This window comes from Phyllostomus hastatus, unplaced genomic scaffold (genome assembly GCF_019186645.2).
Source record: "Phyllostomus hastatus isolate PE091 unplaced genomic scaffold, TTU_PhHast_1.1 phas_scaffold_442, whole genome shotgun sequence".
Taxonomy (NCBI): Eukaryota; Metazoa; Chordata; class Mammalia; order Chiroptera; family Phyllostomidae; genus Phyllostomus; species Phyllostomus hastatus.
Genome location: NW_025334030.1, coordinates 3,930,423 through 3,947,346, shown reverse-complemented (window position 1 = coordinate 3,947,346; position 16,924 = coordinate 3,930,423). Strand labels below are relative to the sequence as shown.

Sequence of the window (16,924 nt, the reverse complement as noted above, 5' to 3'; positions counted from 1 at the left end):
CACTAAAGTCTCAGCTCTAGAAGATGGCCCTCCACACTGCCTCTCTGTCTCCAGGCACAGAAATGGTAAGATCTCCCGGTGACTAGCACCAGAATATTTCACTATCCATTCTGTTTCCCTGCACCTTATCTCACATTACCCATCTGAAATGAGCCATCTGCTTTTTGCTGGGCCATAATATACATGGTATAGGAGAATAACAACAAGCCTGGGATTCAGGAGACCTGAATTCGAGTCCCATCTCTGTCACTAGCTGCCTCTGTGACCCTGGGCCAATCTCTTTCCTTTTCTATGTGTCAGCTTCCTCTTGTGTAAAAAGAATGAGTTGAACCACATGGCTCTTTTGTGCTACATACCCTGCCACTACGAGGTATCCTGTTAAGTTAGACTCAGGAAAAGGACGCTTGTAAGGGAATAAAGCTTCCCCATGCAGAGTGGAGGCTAGCCAGCTAAGCGGCTTTCCCCAAGCCCCACTCTAGCTCATTCTTCCCCAGGAATCACCTAACTTCTTTCCAAGGCCTTTCCTTTTCCTCAGGCTACCAGGGTACCTGATGCCCAATGAGCTCTAATCCAAAGCAAAAGCGAAGAGAACCCAGGAGATTAAATTCCCACTACTTTCACTAACCAACTGGTCATCCTGGTTTAATCACGGAGGCCTCCTCCTGGGTTCTAGTATAGGAGGTGGGGGTGCAGGGGGTCCAAGCAGGGAAACAGGGGCACAAGTACTTGACACAAGTGCTTTCTCCACAGGTTTGCAACAGGAAATGATGTCATCTCACAGGTGGTGAGTAGGGCAGAGGAGGCCACTGCAACCAGCATCCTGTCAGAAGGCACCAAACACCCTGTACATGTCCCTGTTACTAGGCAGATATGTTTCAAGTGGAGGCTAGGAACCACTTGATGAGATATTACAGAGCTTCTGAAGTTCTTTTTAGCTTCTGAAATCGGTGACTCAGGGAACTCCAGGAGCCACGAGGAGGATATTCTAATGACAATATCACCTTTCCTGTCCCCTTCATCTGGAGTCTCAGCTCCCCTGAGTGCTTTCCCACGTGCTGGCACCCAGCAGTAGGGGAAAGTGGGCAAGGTAGGGCTGGGTTTTAGACCTAAAGAGCAAGAGGGGAGGGTAGTTTGGATTCCAGTTTCTGAGTTTCTGAAGAGGTAAGGGAGGCAGAACAACCTCTTAAAATTCTCAGTTCCTGTTTTACCTGAGGGCTGGCCGCTGGTGAAAACCACAACATAATAACCGCCAGCCCTGATTTGTCTTTGGCATTCTTCACGTTCTCCCAAATACCTCCGGAGATCTGTGGCTTCTCACCACAACAACAGTGAGCAAGTTCAAGGTCTTTCACGGTCCCAAATCGAAACTTCCGACACCCCCGCTCCCACGGACTGGAGTGGCGCGTCCACAACGCTGCGGGCCTTCATGGCAGCCTCCCTCCAGACAGGACACGGTGAAGGCGGTGAAGGCGCAAGGGGCGAAGCTCTTGAGCTCCGCGGGAAGGGAACCATCCCGTCCCAGAAGCGCCCCGCCCCCGTGGTAAGTCACTTAGCTCCGCTAAGCCCACCACAGCAGAAGCACCACCACAAGCTTGCGCATACGTGAGTCTCCACGCGTGACTCAAGAGGAGCGCGGCCCTGGAGGCGCTTGGGCCCGGCCCGCGGCCCAATGGAGGCACACGTGAGTGGTGGGCTCCCACAGGACGGACCCAGCGGGGACTCGTCTGACTCGTCGTGGCCATTGCGATTGGTGGGCCTGCAAGATCGATGACTCCCTCTGAGAACTAGCTTTCTGTGCAGGAGAAGGCGGGTTTGAGGGACGAGTCCAAATTCAGCCCAGCTCCGGACTCCCCCACTCTCAAGACTCTGGCAGAGAACTGCCATGCGCGAAGCCTCGATTTCCCCTTGAAGGTGTAAGGGTTCATGGGGAAGGCTGAGGTCCTCCAGCCGCAGTGAGGAGAGCCAGGGAGACCTCTACCGCGCATGGGTACCGCACCGCCCGCGCGGGGAGTCTGAGTTCCCCAGAGGATTGTAGACCTGGGGCTGAGGGGCCAGCAGCAGCCCCACATCCTCACCTGGCTCTGGGCACACAGGTCGGCCTGTCCTCATGTGCGCTGTCCCTGGTCATCCTGGATAGAGTGACCAAAATGTCATAGGGGTCCAGAGGAGAGACACAGATTTGGGTCAGCACGGGGCTGGTGGGGGTCCAGGGCCCAACAGTGGAGCCAGACTAATAAGGTGGGCTTCTTCCCACCACCTCCTTAAGAGGCTCCAGCAGCTGGTTCCCAGCTCCTTGGAGTGGACAGGACAGAAATCCAGTGCCCCTTGCCCAGCAGGTTGCATGCAGATCATGGATCTGAGGGGCCCTGCCCAAGGGGCACTCAGCATTGCCAAAATACGCTCCTTGGTGCCAAGCCCCCACTGCTCCAGTCAGCATCCAGGTTGCCAGATCTTTCCCTGCTTTTGCACGGTCCTCTCCTTGCAGAAATTTGCAGTGGCCTGGACCCCAGACTCCTTGGGCTCCCATTTAAGGGCTGGTTTTCCCCCAACTTACCTCATCTTACCTTGACCACTCAACTGCCACACACAGAGGTCTTCCTTTCCCTGAGTCTGGGCCCTTGATCTTCTTCCCCCAGGATCCATCCCCCTGGTCTCTGACCTCCCAAATCTGCCCATCCTTGAAGTGTAGCTAGAATTCTACCCCCTTCCCAAGCTTGGTAACCCCCTGGATGTCAGTATTCTCAGAAGAGTCCTGATGTTAAGTGGGTTCTCCTCAACAAAAATAGTCGAAGTAAATGTTTAAATAAATTTAACAGTCTATATGCATTGGTCAGTCTTCTCAGATAATTACACTCGCGAATGAGAAAGAAAATCCTCTGCCTGACCATGGATTCTGACTTATGATTTGGACAGTGTGGTCCCTTTATCCCTAAGGACTTCCCTGATCACCCCAGTTCCATGCCTTACATCCCTCACTGCACTGTTTGCTCCCCGAGGGCAGAGACTGTGCCTGAATAAACATGTAAAAATTCTGAACCTTTTGAAGTTGTGGTGGGGGGAAAAATCCATAAGTTTGAAGAAAATGGAAGTATGTCAAAAACATATTTTTGCATTCTTCACAAATACAAAATCATTCTTTTTAGTGTGTCAGAAAAATGTACTGGTCCAGGCTCCAGATTAACACAAATCAATATGACTGAATTTAGAAATAGTGAGATGGGTGGAAAACTGGCCTTTTAGTTTGATTTGTCATGTACCAGCTGAATGAACTTGAACAATTTCTCTGGTGATGTAGTTTCCTCCCCTTCGATTTAGATTATTAATTTTTATATATATATATATATATATATATATATATATATATATATATAGAGAGAGAGAGAGAGAGAGAGAGAGAGAGAGATGATTATGGTGAAGATCAAATGTGGAATGGAGTTGTGATTTTTTTAAGTTTAATAATTTTTTTGTTCAGGAAATAATCCTCAGTAACATTTCTATTTTTTATTTATTTTATTTATTTTTAGAGAGAGGGAAAGGGAGGGAGAAAGAAAGGGAGAGAAACATCAACGTGTGGTTGCCTCTCACATGCCCCTAACTGGGAACCCGGTCTGAAACCCAGGCATGTGCCCTAGACTGGGAGTCAAACCAGGGACCCTTTGGTTCGCAGGCTGGCACTCAATACACTGAGCCACACCAGCCAGGGTGCACATTTCTAAAGAAAATTACTTTTAGCCCTGGCTGGCGTAGCTCAGTGGATTGAGCACGGGCTGCGAACCAGTGTCGCAGGTTCGATTCCCAGTCGGAGTACGTCTGGGTTGCAGGTCATGACCCCCAGCAACCGCACATTGATGTTTCTCTCTCTCTCTCTATCTCCCTCCCTTCCCTCTCTAAAAATAAATTAATTAATTTAAAAAAAAAGAAAATTACTTTTAAATGATTTAAATGTTGGTACTTGACAGGTTTCAAAGTGCTGAGCAACTATTTCAAAAATCAGGCAGTTCTAAATTTTTGCCAGTTTGTGTAGAGGAGGGAAAAGGCTTTGGGATCAGGAAGACCAGTGTCACCTAATGTGACCCTGGGCAAGTAACCTAGTATGACCTGTATGGACTGCTGGACAGCAGTTAGAATTTTGACCCTCCCACTTACACTTACTATCATCTCAACCACTCTGACCATCAGTCTCTGCAGTAGTAAAATATGAACAATGGTAATAACATTTACTGAATGCTTCGTGTGGGCTGTGAACTATTTCAAGCATGTTGCATATATTAAGACATTTAATCCTGACAACAGCCCCATGAGAAGGTAATTGACATCTCCATTTTATGGATGAGGAAACTGAATCACAGAAACGTTAAGCCATTTGTCTAAGGCTGCCCAGCTAGTAAGTGGTGGAGCCTGGGACAATGTGAGTCTGTGCTCTTGTCAGGGCTGGATGCCTCCCTCCCTAGAGGGCTCTTGAGAGGATTAAATGACATAGTGCACACAAAGCACTCAATGTGTGGCCTGGGGCATAACTGTTAGAACTATCCCATTACCTTAAGGTATATATGAGGTAATGTCTATAGATCTACAGCCCAGTTCCTGGCACAAAGGAGTATTCTAGAAGCTGGTTCCTTTCCCCACAGACATTCTGCGAAAACAAAGAGCATGTTCCACAGTGCAGGCAGACAAAGAAAATGCTAATTTATACATGTTCTTTTATCATTTGGATGAGGGGTGGGCACAGGGAATTCCTCAGAATCTGTTGAACACACCTTTGCTACAGGCAAACTCATGTCTCTGCTTTCATTTATGTTTTTCCTTATACTTTTAATATCTATCCTCAAAATAGATCTAACCTACCTTCCCCTTCCAGGGCAAAGCTCCTTATGTCTCCTAGTCATGGGGAAATGCCAGTTGCAGTCATGAGTAGGAGAGGTAAACTGGGGCAGGCGTGCGTGGGCGACAGTGGTCTCAGGTCAGCTTGCTCTGTTGCTCAGTGGGCTGTGGACCCCAGTTATGAGGAGAACAGGATTGAGGGAGGAAACGAACTGCACTGCCCTACTCATCAGGCCCTAAGAGCAGCCCCTTCTAACAGGAAAGCCCAGGACAGTGGCCATGTCACTGAATCTGGCATCTTCTCTGGCATGGTGGTCCAGTCTCCTACCAGCTCCCAGAACCCAGTTCTTTTCCTTTTCAGAAACATGCTCTCAAGTGTGTGGGGGAAGGGGAGGTAGGGTGGGAATTGGGAGTAATATCCTCAGGAGAAACCCAGAGGTAAAACTTCAAAATAAAGGAGCTCTGCTCTGAAGGGCACAGGCTTGGGAAGACAAGGACAAGTTCAGGTTTCTTTAAAGACAAAAATGGGCAGGAGGCCCACATTATGCTATGGAGGCACCACTTCCTACAGAAGCCAAGGGGAGGGGCCATCCTTGCATTCAGGGCAGGCACTCCCTCCACCACAAGTGGGCAGATGCATGGCTGAGGGTATGGACCAAATAGTGTGACATCCTGAGCTGCTTCTTCGAGAGATTTGGGATAGATTTCAGTAACTACTAATAATGGACAATTGCAACAGAGACCAGGAAGAATGACAAATTCAAGAAAGTTTTTCTTCAAGCTTATCACTCATTATACAACAGCTGGCCTTAGTTTCATAGCCAACTGAGGGGTCAGGTCATCTTTGACACTGAGAAACTTGAAAGGAAGGCAGGCCTCAGGACTGGGAAGAAACGGCCACAGAGAGGGGGCTTCAGGAACATGGGCCTTCTGACCATCCTGAAGAAGGTGATGCAAAAAGAGTGAGAGCTACAGCTGCTCATACTCAGCTGGACAATGCCGGTGAAACAACTGTCCTCAAGAAGTTCAATGGGAAAAACATCAACACCATCTCCCTGACACTCAGCTTCAACATCAAGACCTTGGAGCCCCAGGGATTCAAGTTTTCAAGCTGAACCTCTGGGATGTTGTCAGCCAGAAGTCCCAGCACCCCTACTGGCAGAACTACTTTGAGAACACTACCGGCGTCACCTGGGTGGTGGATGGCACCCACCTCCAGCGCCTGTGGGACTGCCAGTGGGAGCTTCAGTGCTGGTGAAAGAGTGCCTAGCTGGAGCCACTCTCCTCACCTTTGTTAACAAGCAGGACCTGTCTGGAGCACTATCTTCTAAGGCCATGCACGAGGCCCCAGAGCCAGACTCCATCTACAGCCACAACTGGTGCATCTAGGGCTACAGCTCCGTCACTGAGGATAACCTGCTGCCCAGCCTCGACTGGCTGTCTCCTGGATGACATTTCCAGCTACACCTTCACAGCCAAATGAGCCTCTCCAGATGGCTCCACCTCACAGGCCAGCCCCCCGGCCAGGCCCTCACCAACCACCACTCACCAGGGGATGGGAATCAGCCAGCCCAACTAACACTCTGTCCCCCTCCATAATCTGCTGCTGCCACCCACTGCACTCCGTGGCCAACCCAGCTTCCAAGGCTTCCATGGCTTCCTTGGCTTCCATGGTGAGTGGTGGGAGGGGGCAGGGGCTGCTGTCCTTGCTGTCACCCTGGCTCCTGACCTGGCCCACCTGAGGCTGCCACACCAAAAGGAGGGGGCTACAGATGGGAGGGGGCTGCCTCTGCTGCTATCAGAGGCTCGGTTGTGAGAATAAACTGTTCCTTGTCCTATAGAAAAAGAAGGCAGGGAGGGGCAAAGGAAGCCAATTATAAATTTTCAATCTATCCCCTAATTAAAAATTAGTATATGGAGGTGGGGGCAGACAGGAGGAATGAACAGGTGGAGCACAGGGGATTTTCAGGACAGTGAAACTACTCTGTGTGACACTATGATGGTGGATACACATCATTATACATTTGTCCAAACCCACAGAACATACAACATCTGAGTGAACCCTAATGAAAACTATGGACTTTGAGTGACAATGATGGGGCAATGTAGGTTCACTGATTGTAACAAATGTCCTACTCTGTGGGGTGTTGATGGTGGGGGAGGCTGTGCATGTGGGAGGAGGGGTACATAGGAAATCTCAGCCTTCCTCTCAATTTTGCTGTGAACCTAAAACTCCTCTAAAAAGGTCTTAATAAAAATTAGTACACTCTACTAGATATGAAGGAAGACAAAGAGATAGAACTGCTTGGATACAATCAAAGTACAAGATGTTAAAGAGAGATTGGAACTTTATTGAGACTTTCTCCCTGATGAAATCAGAATGGAAAGAACACCGGAAAGGTTCCACTTTGGAGAGAAACAGCAACTGTTTAGGCACAAATAGTTACAGATACTCCTCTTGAGAGATCTCTGGATCCTAAATTTCTCCCAGCTCTCAACCCACCCATCCACCCACCCCTAAAAAAGTCAAAATTCTGCTTAAAATCCACTTTCACACAGTGGGGCACCAAACAGCTCTTAAAGTCCAAGCTGACTGGTGGACAAGCCTGCGGGCAGTTAGAAAAACGGTAAGTCAAAGAGTGAGCAGAGGAACGGGAGTAAGAAAAGGAAAATGGGTAGATAAAAGAAAAGGGGGGAAATCACACTGATAACGTCACCTCCTGAAAATAATAAATATTGTGTGAATGTATTAGCCTTATTCCACCTTCTTCCTCCAAAGCAATGGTGACATCGGCAGCTATGACAATGCCCATATAGTTCTGTACATTTTATTTCCCCTACTGCACTGAGAAACACAGATATGCCAAGAGGAGCTGAAGTGCATTAAGGGGCATTAAGGAGCAAGGTGGGAGGGAGGGCAGACTCTCGGGAGGGAGGGCAGACTCTCGAGAGGGTAAATGACAGAGAGATGAAGGGTTGGTTCTTGATGAGACGAAAAGCAGATCATCAGGCCCTGTCACCAGGCTCCTTGGAGACCCCTAGCAGACTCTTTTTCTTTTCTGGTTGGTTCTGTCCTTAGAAACAATGTCCTGGAGGCTTTGGGACCTCTGGCTTGCTTGTGGGAGGTTCCAGGTCCTCCACAAAACCAAAAGTAGCAGCCTCTTCTGCAGCATGCACCACAGTGCTAATAACTCTGAGAAACAGGAATTCCGAAGTTGCAGTTCTCCGCATGGACCTAATCTGATTGCCAATCTATTTCCACTGCCTAATCCTGAGTGCTCTTCCTCTGCCTTCATTTTCACTTTCCTTCTGCACCAAGATGGCTTCCTGATGCTGGCAGGTCCTGACCCATGCCTCCTGGTAAAGCTCCCAAGCAGGCAGCCTTGAGAGCAGCCCTGGGCCAGGTCTCCAGGATTTGCACAGACTGTTCACTCACCCACTTTTCGTCAAATGGCTTCTTCCTTCCAGGGTCCTTCCTCCATCCTCTGTCCCTCACTACCCTCCAGGGTGGCACACCAGCCAGGCAGGACTCTCACAAGTTCTCTCGCTATGCCCTCTGGCATTTGCTATTTCCCTAATCTCTCTTGGACAACATAATACACACATATCCACACTTACTGGTATTTGAAGGCCCAGGCTTTCCTGCGGTGCATCCAGTGGGTATCAGCATCAAGTTCAAGTAGGAAACTGAAGGTTAAGCCTTGGTTGCCACTGACACTGAGTGGCTGGTGCTGGTTCTGACTCCTGTGAGTTTTGAGTGTTGGCACATCAGGGAATGGAGAAGAAGGGAAAGGAAAAGCCACATTGATGAAAACCAGGAAGGAACGATTCTTTTGCTGAATGCCTCCACAGAGAAGTTGTAGAAACAGCCTCCTCTTACATTTGGAGAGGTGGACTGCCCAGAGAAGTCCCCGGTGAAAAGGAGCAAGGTCTCCACTGTCCTTTCTGAAACCCAATGCCTTTGGGGTCCAAGTTTTCCAAGACATGCAATAGACAAAGACACACTGCAAACCAATTAACCCTCTGAGCCCTTCCAGTACAGTCACTGAAGTTGCTTCCAGTGAATTACCTGAATACACAGAACACTGACCCTCCTTTCTGGGCAAATAAAGGGACCCCAGCTTCCCAGCTGGCTTAGAAGACCACATCAGAGAAATGGCATGGGGGAGGCAGATCCTTCTCTTAGCATGGGAACTCTTATTTTTTTCTTAGTGTTCTGGTATCCTAACCCATTACCCCTATCCCTGGAGGAAACAGGGAAGAGAGCCTGGGGGTAGGCTCAGAACCCAGGTTGATTCAGGCCCAAGAGATTGTGCCCTGTTTAAGTCAACCCAAGTTTAGGAGACAGCTGAGGGCTGGGGGACAAACAGAAGACTGTGTGTGAAAGGCAGCCACCATGGACCTGGGCAGTCCTACAGAACTCAAGTCTTCTCTTTTGTCAGCTTATAGGGTGAAAAAGACTTCACCTGCCTTTAGCTTATTTAATGCTCATTAATTCAGTAGACACTAAAATTTAGCTGCTCTTTGTCCCTCCAAGATAGGACCCAGGAAAAGCAAGTGTGGCCTGACTTGCCTCAGTCAGGCCCCCTAACTGAAGCAGTGAGACAAGCACACTATAATTCACAGTTTCCAGTCTCCTCCCTCGACCCACACTTTCCCCCACCACTGGCCTCAACTCCCAAATCTCCAATGTTTGATGACTCTTGTCAGTGTGGCTCAAAGGGCTAATAAACCAGGACTTCTCAGACAGTTAGGACACAAGCTCATTCACCAACAGGAACCCGAAAATGGCCACACAACAACCTAGTGTTTCCTATAGCGATTCTTTGGGGTTTCGCCACACCCTGTTTTGTCACAGTTGAGAGCACCTGGATTCTTCCCCAACCCCAGGCTTCCCAGGAGGCCTGGGAGCTCATGGGTGATGGCCCGCTCAATCTTCTCCAGAAAGCAGCCCCCCATGTAAGAACACTGCTGGGACAGGAGCTTGAAACTAGAAATGGGGTTGATACCAAAGAAGTCCTTATAGGCCTCACGGTTGGGAAGGTCAAATTTGCTGACGTTGGTCTTTGCCAGGATGGTCTTGAAGATATAGAATTTATCAGGATCTTCCACAATGTCTTTAAAGACCAGCTCTCCATCACTGAAGAAGGTCATTTTGTCCTTGTATGTCTGCAGATAGCGATCAACCAAGAGGGCATGGATGCGGACACGGATGGCATGCTGGCGGATGAAGGCAATCTTGTTCTCCAACCTGTTCTCAATCACCTGGTTCAGGTCTTCCAGGAGGGAGATCTCTTCCTTGAGAAACAGGTCCCGGTGGGTATCGGGCTTATAGTCTTGTGGCCAGAAGGAGCTGACGTAGACCCTTGGGGGCTCAGTGACATTGATGAGTGGGGCCAAGCTCCAAAAGAGAGCCCCGTAGACCCGCATGAGCATCTGTGTGGCCAAGTTGTCGGCCTTGTTCAAGATGATCCTTATCTGGGATTCCCGCCCCTTCAGCTGGCGGAATAGCATCTCCAGCTCCAGACCCACGTCTAGTTTGGTTGGGTCAAAGACGACAAAGATGAGGTCGGCTCTGTCAATGAACCACTGGCACACATCGTTGAAGGGGTAACCTTGGGGAGAGGGAGTGAGAAGTCAGGCTGAGCAAGCATTAGCCCAAGCCCCTTGTGCCTCTTGCCAGAACCAAACCACTCCACAGACTGAAGGAAACAACAGCATTAAAGATGTTCTGGTCTTCTAAATACTTTGAAAGAATTAACTGCATATCTCCTGGCCATTGTCAACCTTCAACCAAGAACAGCCTGATCCTTGCTTTAATCTAAATGGAATCCAAGTCTCCAGGGGACCAAAATGCTTTTTTGAAATGGAGATTTTCTTACTGTCTAAAAATATGTGGGGCAGCCTGGTTGGTGTGGCTCAGTGGATGAGTGCTGGCTCGTGAAACAAAGGGTCACCGGTTCCATTCTCAGTCTACAGCAAATGCCTGGGTTGTGGGCCAGGTCACCAGTGGGGGGCACATGAGAGGAAACCACACACTAATGTTTCCCTCCCTTCCCCTCTCTAAAAGTAAACAAATAAAATCTTTAAAAAATAATAACAAAAGGATCTGGGGCATTGGTGAAGATATTGAAGGAAAGAAGTCAGGGAATTAGAAGGATGTGAAAGAGGATCCATCAGTACTAGACTTATTGGGGTGATCACTTCATTAGTTATATAAACATCTAATCACTATTTTATACATCTAAAACTAGTATAATATTGTATGTCAACTGTAATTGAAACTTTTTTTATTTTAATAAAAAATTTTGTAAAAAGAGAGGATCCATCGTTTAGGGGAAAGAAGTGTCCAGGCATAAGACCCAGACTGGAACTGGGGCTTTGTCAGCAGCCAGCTGAGTACTAAATGCCTCTAAGCTTTAACATTTCAGCTACAAAATGACAAGAAGAACTATGGAGCCTGAGTTGATATAAAGATCGCTGTGTTGCTACAAATATAGGAAAGCACTTAACTAAAACTGCCACATAGTAGGTGCTCAATACATTTTCATTCCTTCAACTTCTTCTTTCCAAAATGAGGAGACTAGGAATACCTCTCTTGGGAATTTTTTACAAAATTAACCAATAATGCGTAACATTATCTTACACGTACTTGAGCATAATAAAAGTTAATTTACTATTATAATTGTTAGTGATAATATTATTACTAGCCATAAAACAGTGTCTGGTTATAACCAAAATGGGAGTGATAGCCATTAACTGAGATCTGTCATCTCCGGTCACATACCCTACAAATGCCGTTATGACTCATTCTCTGCAGATAACCTTGGGTCATGGTGACTCTCAGTGGCCCGTATTATAGTCTAGTGCCTGCTGGGCACAAATTGCCACTTCCCTGCCACCTGAAGGCAAGTGGGGCTTTTGTTACAAGCTTATGTTGAAGCAGGCCTGGTAGAGCGGGAAGAATTAAAGGTCAGGTTCAACCCAGGCCCATGTTAGCCAAAGGTCAAGTACACCTGGACTGGGATCCAACTACTCTAGGCTCTTAATTAGCCAGGACAACCTGGGTCTCCCAAAGACAGCTCAGGCCCAGTATGGACCCTGAAGAGCTACTTACAGAGAACATCTGTTTCCTCTTGGGAAAAAATGATCACCTCTCCACCAGATCAATCCTTGGGGAGGTAAAAGGACAAGGTACTCCACACCTAAGTGACACCACAGTGACAACAAGAAGGGGCTGGAAGCAGAGAACACATCCCCTGGTGTTGGACAAGGCTGGCCACATTTCCTCTCCCCTGACTGTCTATCATCCACTGTTAAAAAAAAATAGTTTTCTAAAATAAAGCTCACCCTATGTCAGATATGAGGGCTAAATTACCTCTTTCTTGCTGCTTGCGGTTCTCGATGATGCCTGGTGTATCCACAAAAGTGACCCGCTCTAGAAGTTTGTGTGGAACTTCGATGCCAATCAACTTTTCCAGGAAATTCTGGCCAAACTTCTCGAGGGGTGAGAAGGACCGGGCACTATCAGCAGCCATGACAATACCCTCAATGGTCTTTAGCTTGGGCCCATGCATGAGGACCGTGAACTCAGAGGTGGTGGGCTCAGCGCCTGCACACATAGGCACAAGGTTAGCAGGAACACAGTCAGCTCTGGGGAAGAGAACTACACACAGTGGGTAAGCAAGGTGTTTCAGAGAGGGTTTGCCACAAGAATCGGATATTATGCTTGCTAAGCTAGTGACTTTTTTAACTGTGATAATATATGTAACATGAAATGTACCATTTTAACCATTTTACATGTACGGTTCAGTGGTATTAAGTACATTTATGTCCACCATGACCATCATCTATCTCCAGAACGTGTTCATCACCCCAAACCCACTCATGTCCATTAAACACTAACTCCTATTCCTACCTTCCCCAGCCCCTGGCAACAACCACCACTCTACTTTCTGTCTCTATGAATTTGATGACCCAAGGGACCTCACATAAGTGGAGTCATGTGACAAATTGGTTTATTTCACTGAGCATAATATCCCCAAGTTTCATCCATGTTGCAGCATGTATCAGAACTTTATAACTTGTTAGGGGTGAATAATATTTCACTGTATGGCCCAGGCTGGTGTGGCTCCATGGACTGAGCCCCAGCCTGCAAACCAAAGGTCACTGGTTTGATTCCCAGTCAGGGCACATGTCTGGGTTGTGGACTGGCTCCTGGTGGGGCATGCAAGAGGCAACCACACATTGATGTTTCTCTCCCTCCTTTTCTCCTTTCCTCTCTCTAAAAATAAATAAGTAATATCATTTTTAAGAATACATTTAAAAAATATTTCACTATATGGATGAACCACATTTTGTTTATCCATTCATCCATCAATGGACATTTGGGTTGTCCACCTCTTACATATTGTGAATAATGCTGCTACCAACAGGAATGTAGCTTCTGGTATGCAATATTTCTTGTATGCAATATTCATTATTATATTGAAGATACATATAAATGTTTTGATGTTTTCATAGTGATTCTACACATTACATTGAAGTACCAAGAGTCACACACAAAAAATCTCACTTTTACCTGTATAAAGCTGGTAGCGAGTGTTTTCCAACCCAAGGAGGTAGTTTATCATGGTGGATTTACCGACGCTCCACGGTCCGATAAACAACACCATTGGCTTAGAAGTGATTTCCCCATCTGTGGGCAGCAGGAGTTAGAGATGGAACAAAGTTTCTCACTACAGGAGTGACACAGTTCTTCATGCTGTATCCCAGTCCGTCTAACTGGGTTGTGGAATTCTACATTGGACCAGATAGCAGGTAGCGATCAGTGGTCAGTAGCAGGTATTGACCAGCGATCAGCACACCTCTTGCTACACAGGTGCAATCTCTCAATTAAGAAAACACCAGAAGACACCGTTTGGGCCTTGCACAGATCCTCAGCACACTAGCACCAGAAGGAGGCACTAAGTGAAATCAACAGACACTGACGCAGAGCTCACTCTGAATGAGGCCTCCTGGTTTAGATCTGGGAAAGAACAGTTCATAAAAGGAGAGCAGACAGCTGCCACATGGGGAACGGTGAAAACTCTGCTATCTTGACTGGTAACAAAAAAAAAGGGTTTGAGGAAGGCTTATACAATCTTGGGCAGCCTGGACTCTGATGCTGCCTGCGGCCAGACTCCATCCCCTTAGCTGTGCCTCTTAAATCCCACCTCAGGCTCAGCCTGACGCTGAGGTCTGGGGCCAGTATCCAATTAGCCTCCAAAGTCCATGACATATTTGTCAGGTCCCAAGACCAAGCACTGACCAGGCAATTTGTGGGTCCTTGGGCCCTGTGCCCAATGTTAGAGAGAGCTCTCTGCATAGACCACTCCAGCTGGGGTCCCAGTGCTTTCCAAACCAGCAGTCAGGAAGGTGAAGGGGAGAGGCTTTCGAGACAAGATGCAATCACCCTTGTACCGGCTTTCAGGCCCCAGATCTTTCAACCCTTCCCTGAGTCACATAGGGCCAGTCCTATATAATTTAGCATGTAAAATTCTCCAGACTTCTTTGTCTCCCTGAGCCTGGCAGATAGGCCTCAAAACAGTAGGCACTCCATTTATTTTTTCTGTTTTAATGTATTTAATTTCTTGGGTCTAAAATCAAAGTATAGTAAGGCACAAAGTGAGAAGTCTCACATCCCTGTTTCCAGTCTACCTAGGCCACAACAACCCCTACATATTCTTTCAGATATTTCCATGCATTTATAAGCAACATTAGAGAGCGTAGCGGGCTCTCCATCTTTTTTATAGAAAGAGGAGTATGGTATTCTTTTTCTGCACATTGTTTATTGATGTACTAGCTTTCTTTCTTTAAGGTGGAACCAAGTCCTAGAAAACCAGGATGGGATCTCATAAGTGGCAGACACATATTTATTGCCTGAAAGCAACACCATGATCCTGCCCCATGAGTCGCTGGCATCTCTATGGGTATCAAACCCTGGCTCGGGGACAGGAAGAAATAGGCAGGTAAAGGGGGTGGTGGGAATTCCCAATGATAACACTGTGATCCTATAAAAAAAATCTGCTTTACCCCCACCCAGGCAGGACATGCCAAAGGGACCTGGACTTTCAGCCTTTGCTGAGACAAATCACCACCAAGGCTTTCCTGAGCTGTTGTTTCAACCCTCTGCAGCAGGGGGCGTTACTGGCACATGCAGGAGGCCACAGGTGAGACACTGAGAAGAGAGGAGCAGAGGTTTTGCAGGAGACTGCCCAAGGGCACAGTGGAGTCCCAGTAGTGGTGGGAGAGAAGGGGAGATGAGCCAAGCCTGGAAAGCAAGGTCAGGAGTCAGGACGCCCTCCCTACTAAGCGCTATTCCTGGGGCAGCCCACAGCCTCAGGGCCAAGCTGCTAGTTCTGACGGCTGCAGGACCAGGCAAGAGGGAAGTAGAGGGAAGCAACTGGGAGACTCTGAAGCCAAAGAGCATCGTTGGCTCTTAGACTTGCACAAAACAAAAGAGATAACTGAAACAGTGTTCTCTTGGAAAGGAGAGAGTAACAGCCCTCATCTCCCTATATGATCCTGGTTAGCCCAGCATTTCTCTGGGCATCTGGTCCTTCCTCTGGAAAGCAGGGAGAATGTATAGGGAAGAAATACCCTATCTGCTTTACAATCACCAAGAGCATCACAGCAGATAATACAGAAGGAGCCAATTAACATAAAAAGACGTGTTAATACCACTCACCATTCAAACAAGTAGATACCATTATTAAAGTTTTCAAAGATGAATAACACTTCAAAAAGACATCAGTGTGGGGAAATAAGAGCCCTCATATCCTGTCATTGTGGGTACAAATTGGTACAACCTCAGACAATTTGGCAACCACCATCAAAATGTTTAATTTCTAGTGTTCCACTTCTAAAATTTTATCATACAAATATACCTGTGTGAAATATGCAGCAATTATAATAATGCTTATAATATCCTTAAAAATGAAAAATGGCAAACACCCCATTTTCTATCACTACGTGGTTTTCCAGTGCAATGCATCCACACAGGCATCAGAAAGGGCAGGAGGAGCTACACACACAGAGTTTTGTGGCATCATCCCATCTTTGTAAAACAAACTGGAAAAGACAAGCTTATATATGCTCATGTATACAGAGGAAATGTATTCATGAGGAACCATAACAGTGGGAGTCTTGGGGAATGAAACTGGAGGAAATGGAAATCAAGAAAGGGGATTTTACTTTTCATTGTATACTACTTGATACTATTTGAATTTGGGGGATTTTTTTTGGCAACAAGTACACCATATTTTATTATTCTGAAAATCAATTTTTAAAAGAATCCAGCCTGAGGGAAGCCAACCAAGAGGAGTTCACGGGAGGAGGTTAGGATTCCAGGCCAATCAGGGCACTTAAGATGTGATCAGTGTGAGCACAGGGAGCTGTGCGGGCCTTTGAGCACACAAGGGATAGAAACTGGCATCACTGCCCTTGGAAACCAAAGCTGTGCTACTGAAGCAGGAGTGCTTACAAATGAAATGCCCTCTAGAAAACCCTGTGCAAGTTTTGGGGTACTCCTGCAGTGAAAGGATGGTTCACGTGACTGAGGTCTCCAAGAACTTAGGATCCTGAGTTCAGCTCCAGTGTCCTTGAGCCCACCACATACGCAGCTCAGGGCGCTCACGGACATGGGGAGCGCAGACATATTGGAGGCACAGGCCTAACCTTGGGACACAAGCTGTACCTGTGATCTCGTGCTGCCGGAGCTCGTTGTACTTGTACGACTGCTCCAGGGGTTTGATGGACGAATGGTAGATCTTTCTAAGCCGCTGCAGGACCACTGGGGACAGAGAAGGATGAAAGCAGAGCATCAGGTAAGGGGTGCTACAGACTGCTGACCACCGTGGGCCAGGTCACTTCCCAAGGCAGCTCCAGCCCACCATAGTGGGGAGCAGAGAACATCTTATAGCCTGGCAACTGTCCATATATTAGCATTCAAGGAGGGAGCTGGTCCACATCCCAACCCTCAGAAGTCTTTAAACCCAAGGCATTCTCTCTGCATCCCCCAAAGTCTCCTGGGATATTTCTTTTTAATCTAACCCTCTCTTCC

General features: G+C 47.4%; 1 protein-coding gene and 1 pseudogene across 2 annotated transcripts in view; one reads left to right on the top strand and one right to left on the bottom strand.

Moving 5' to 3' along the window:
* The first annotated feature begins 3,884 nt into the window (after positions 1 to 3,884).
* On the top strand, positions 3,885 to 7,010 carry LOC123807170 (annotated as a pseudogene).
* Positions 7,011 to 7,151: 141 nt separating this feature from the next.
* SRL (sarcalumenin) overlaps positions 7,152 to 16,924 on the bottom strand; it is a 40,041-nt gene continuing 30,268 nt past the window's right edge. For both annotated transcript variants that reach the window (XM_045820767.1, XM_045820768.1), the window contains 4 exons: positions 16,559 to 16,654; positions 13,403 to 13,519; positions 12,200 to 12,433; positions 7,152 to 10,436 (listed from right to left, as the gene is read on the bottom strand). In XM_045820767.1, the coding sequence (XP_045676723.1) occupies positions 9,625 to 10,436; positions 12,200 to 12,433; positions 13,403 to 13,519; positions 16,559 to 16,654 (1,259 nt within the window). In that variant the 3' untranslated portion in view covers positions 7,152 to 9,624. The remainder of the gene's footprint in view (positions 10,437 to 12,199; positions 12,434 to 13,402; positions 13,520 to 16,558; positions 16,655 to 16,924) is intronic.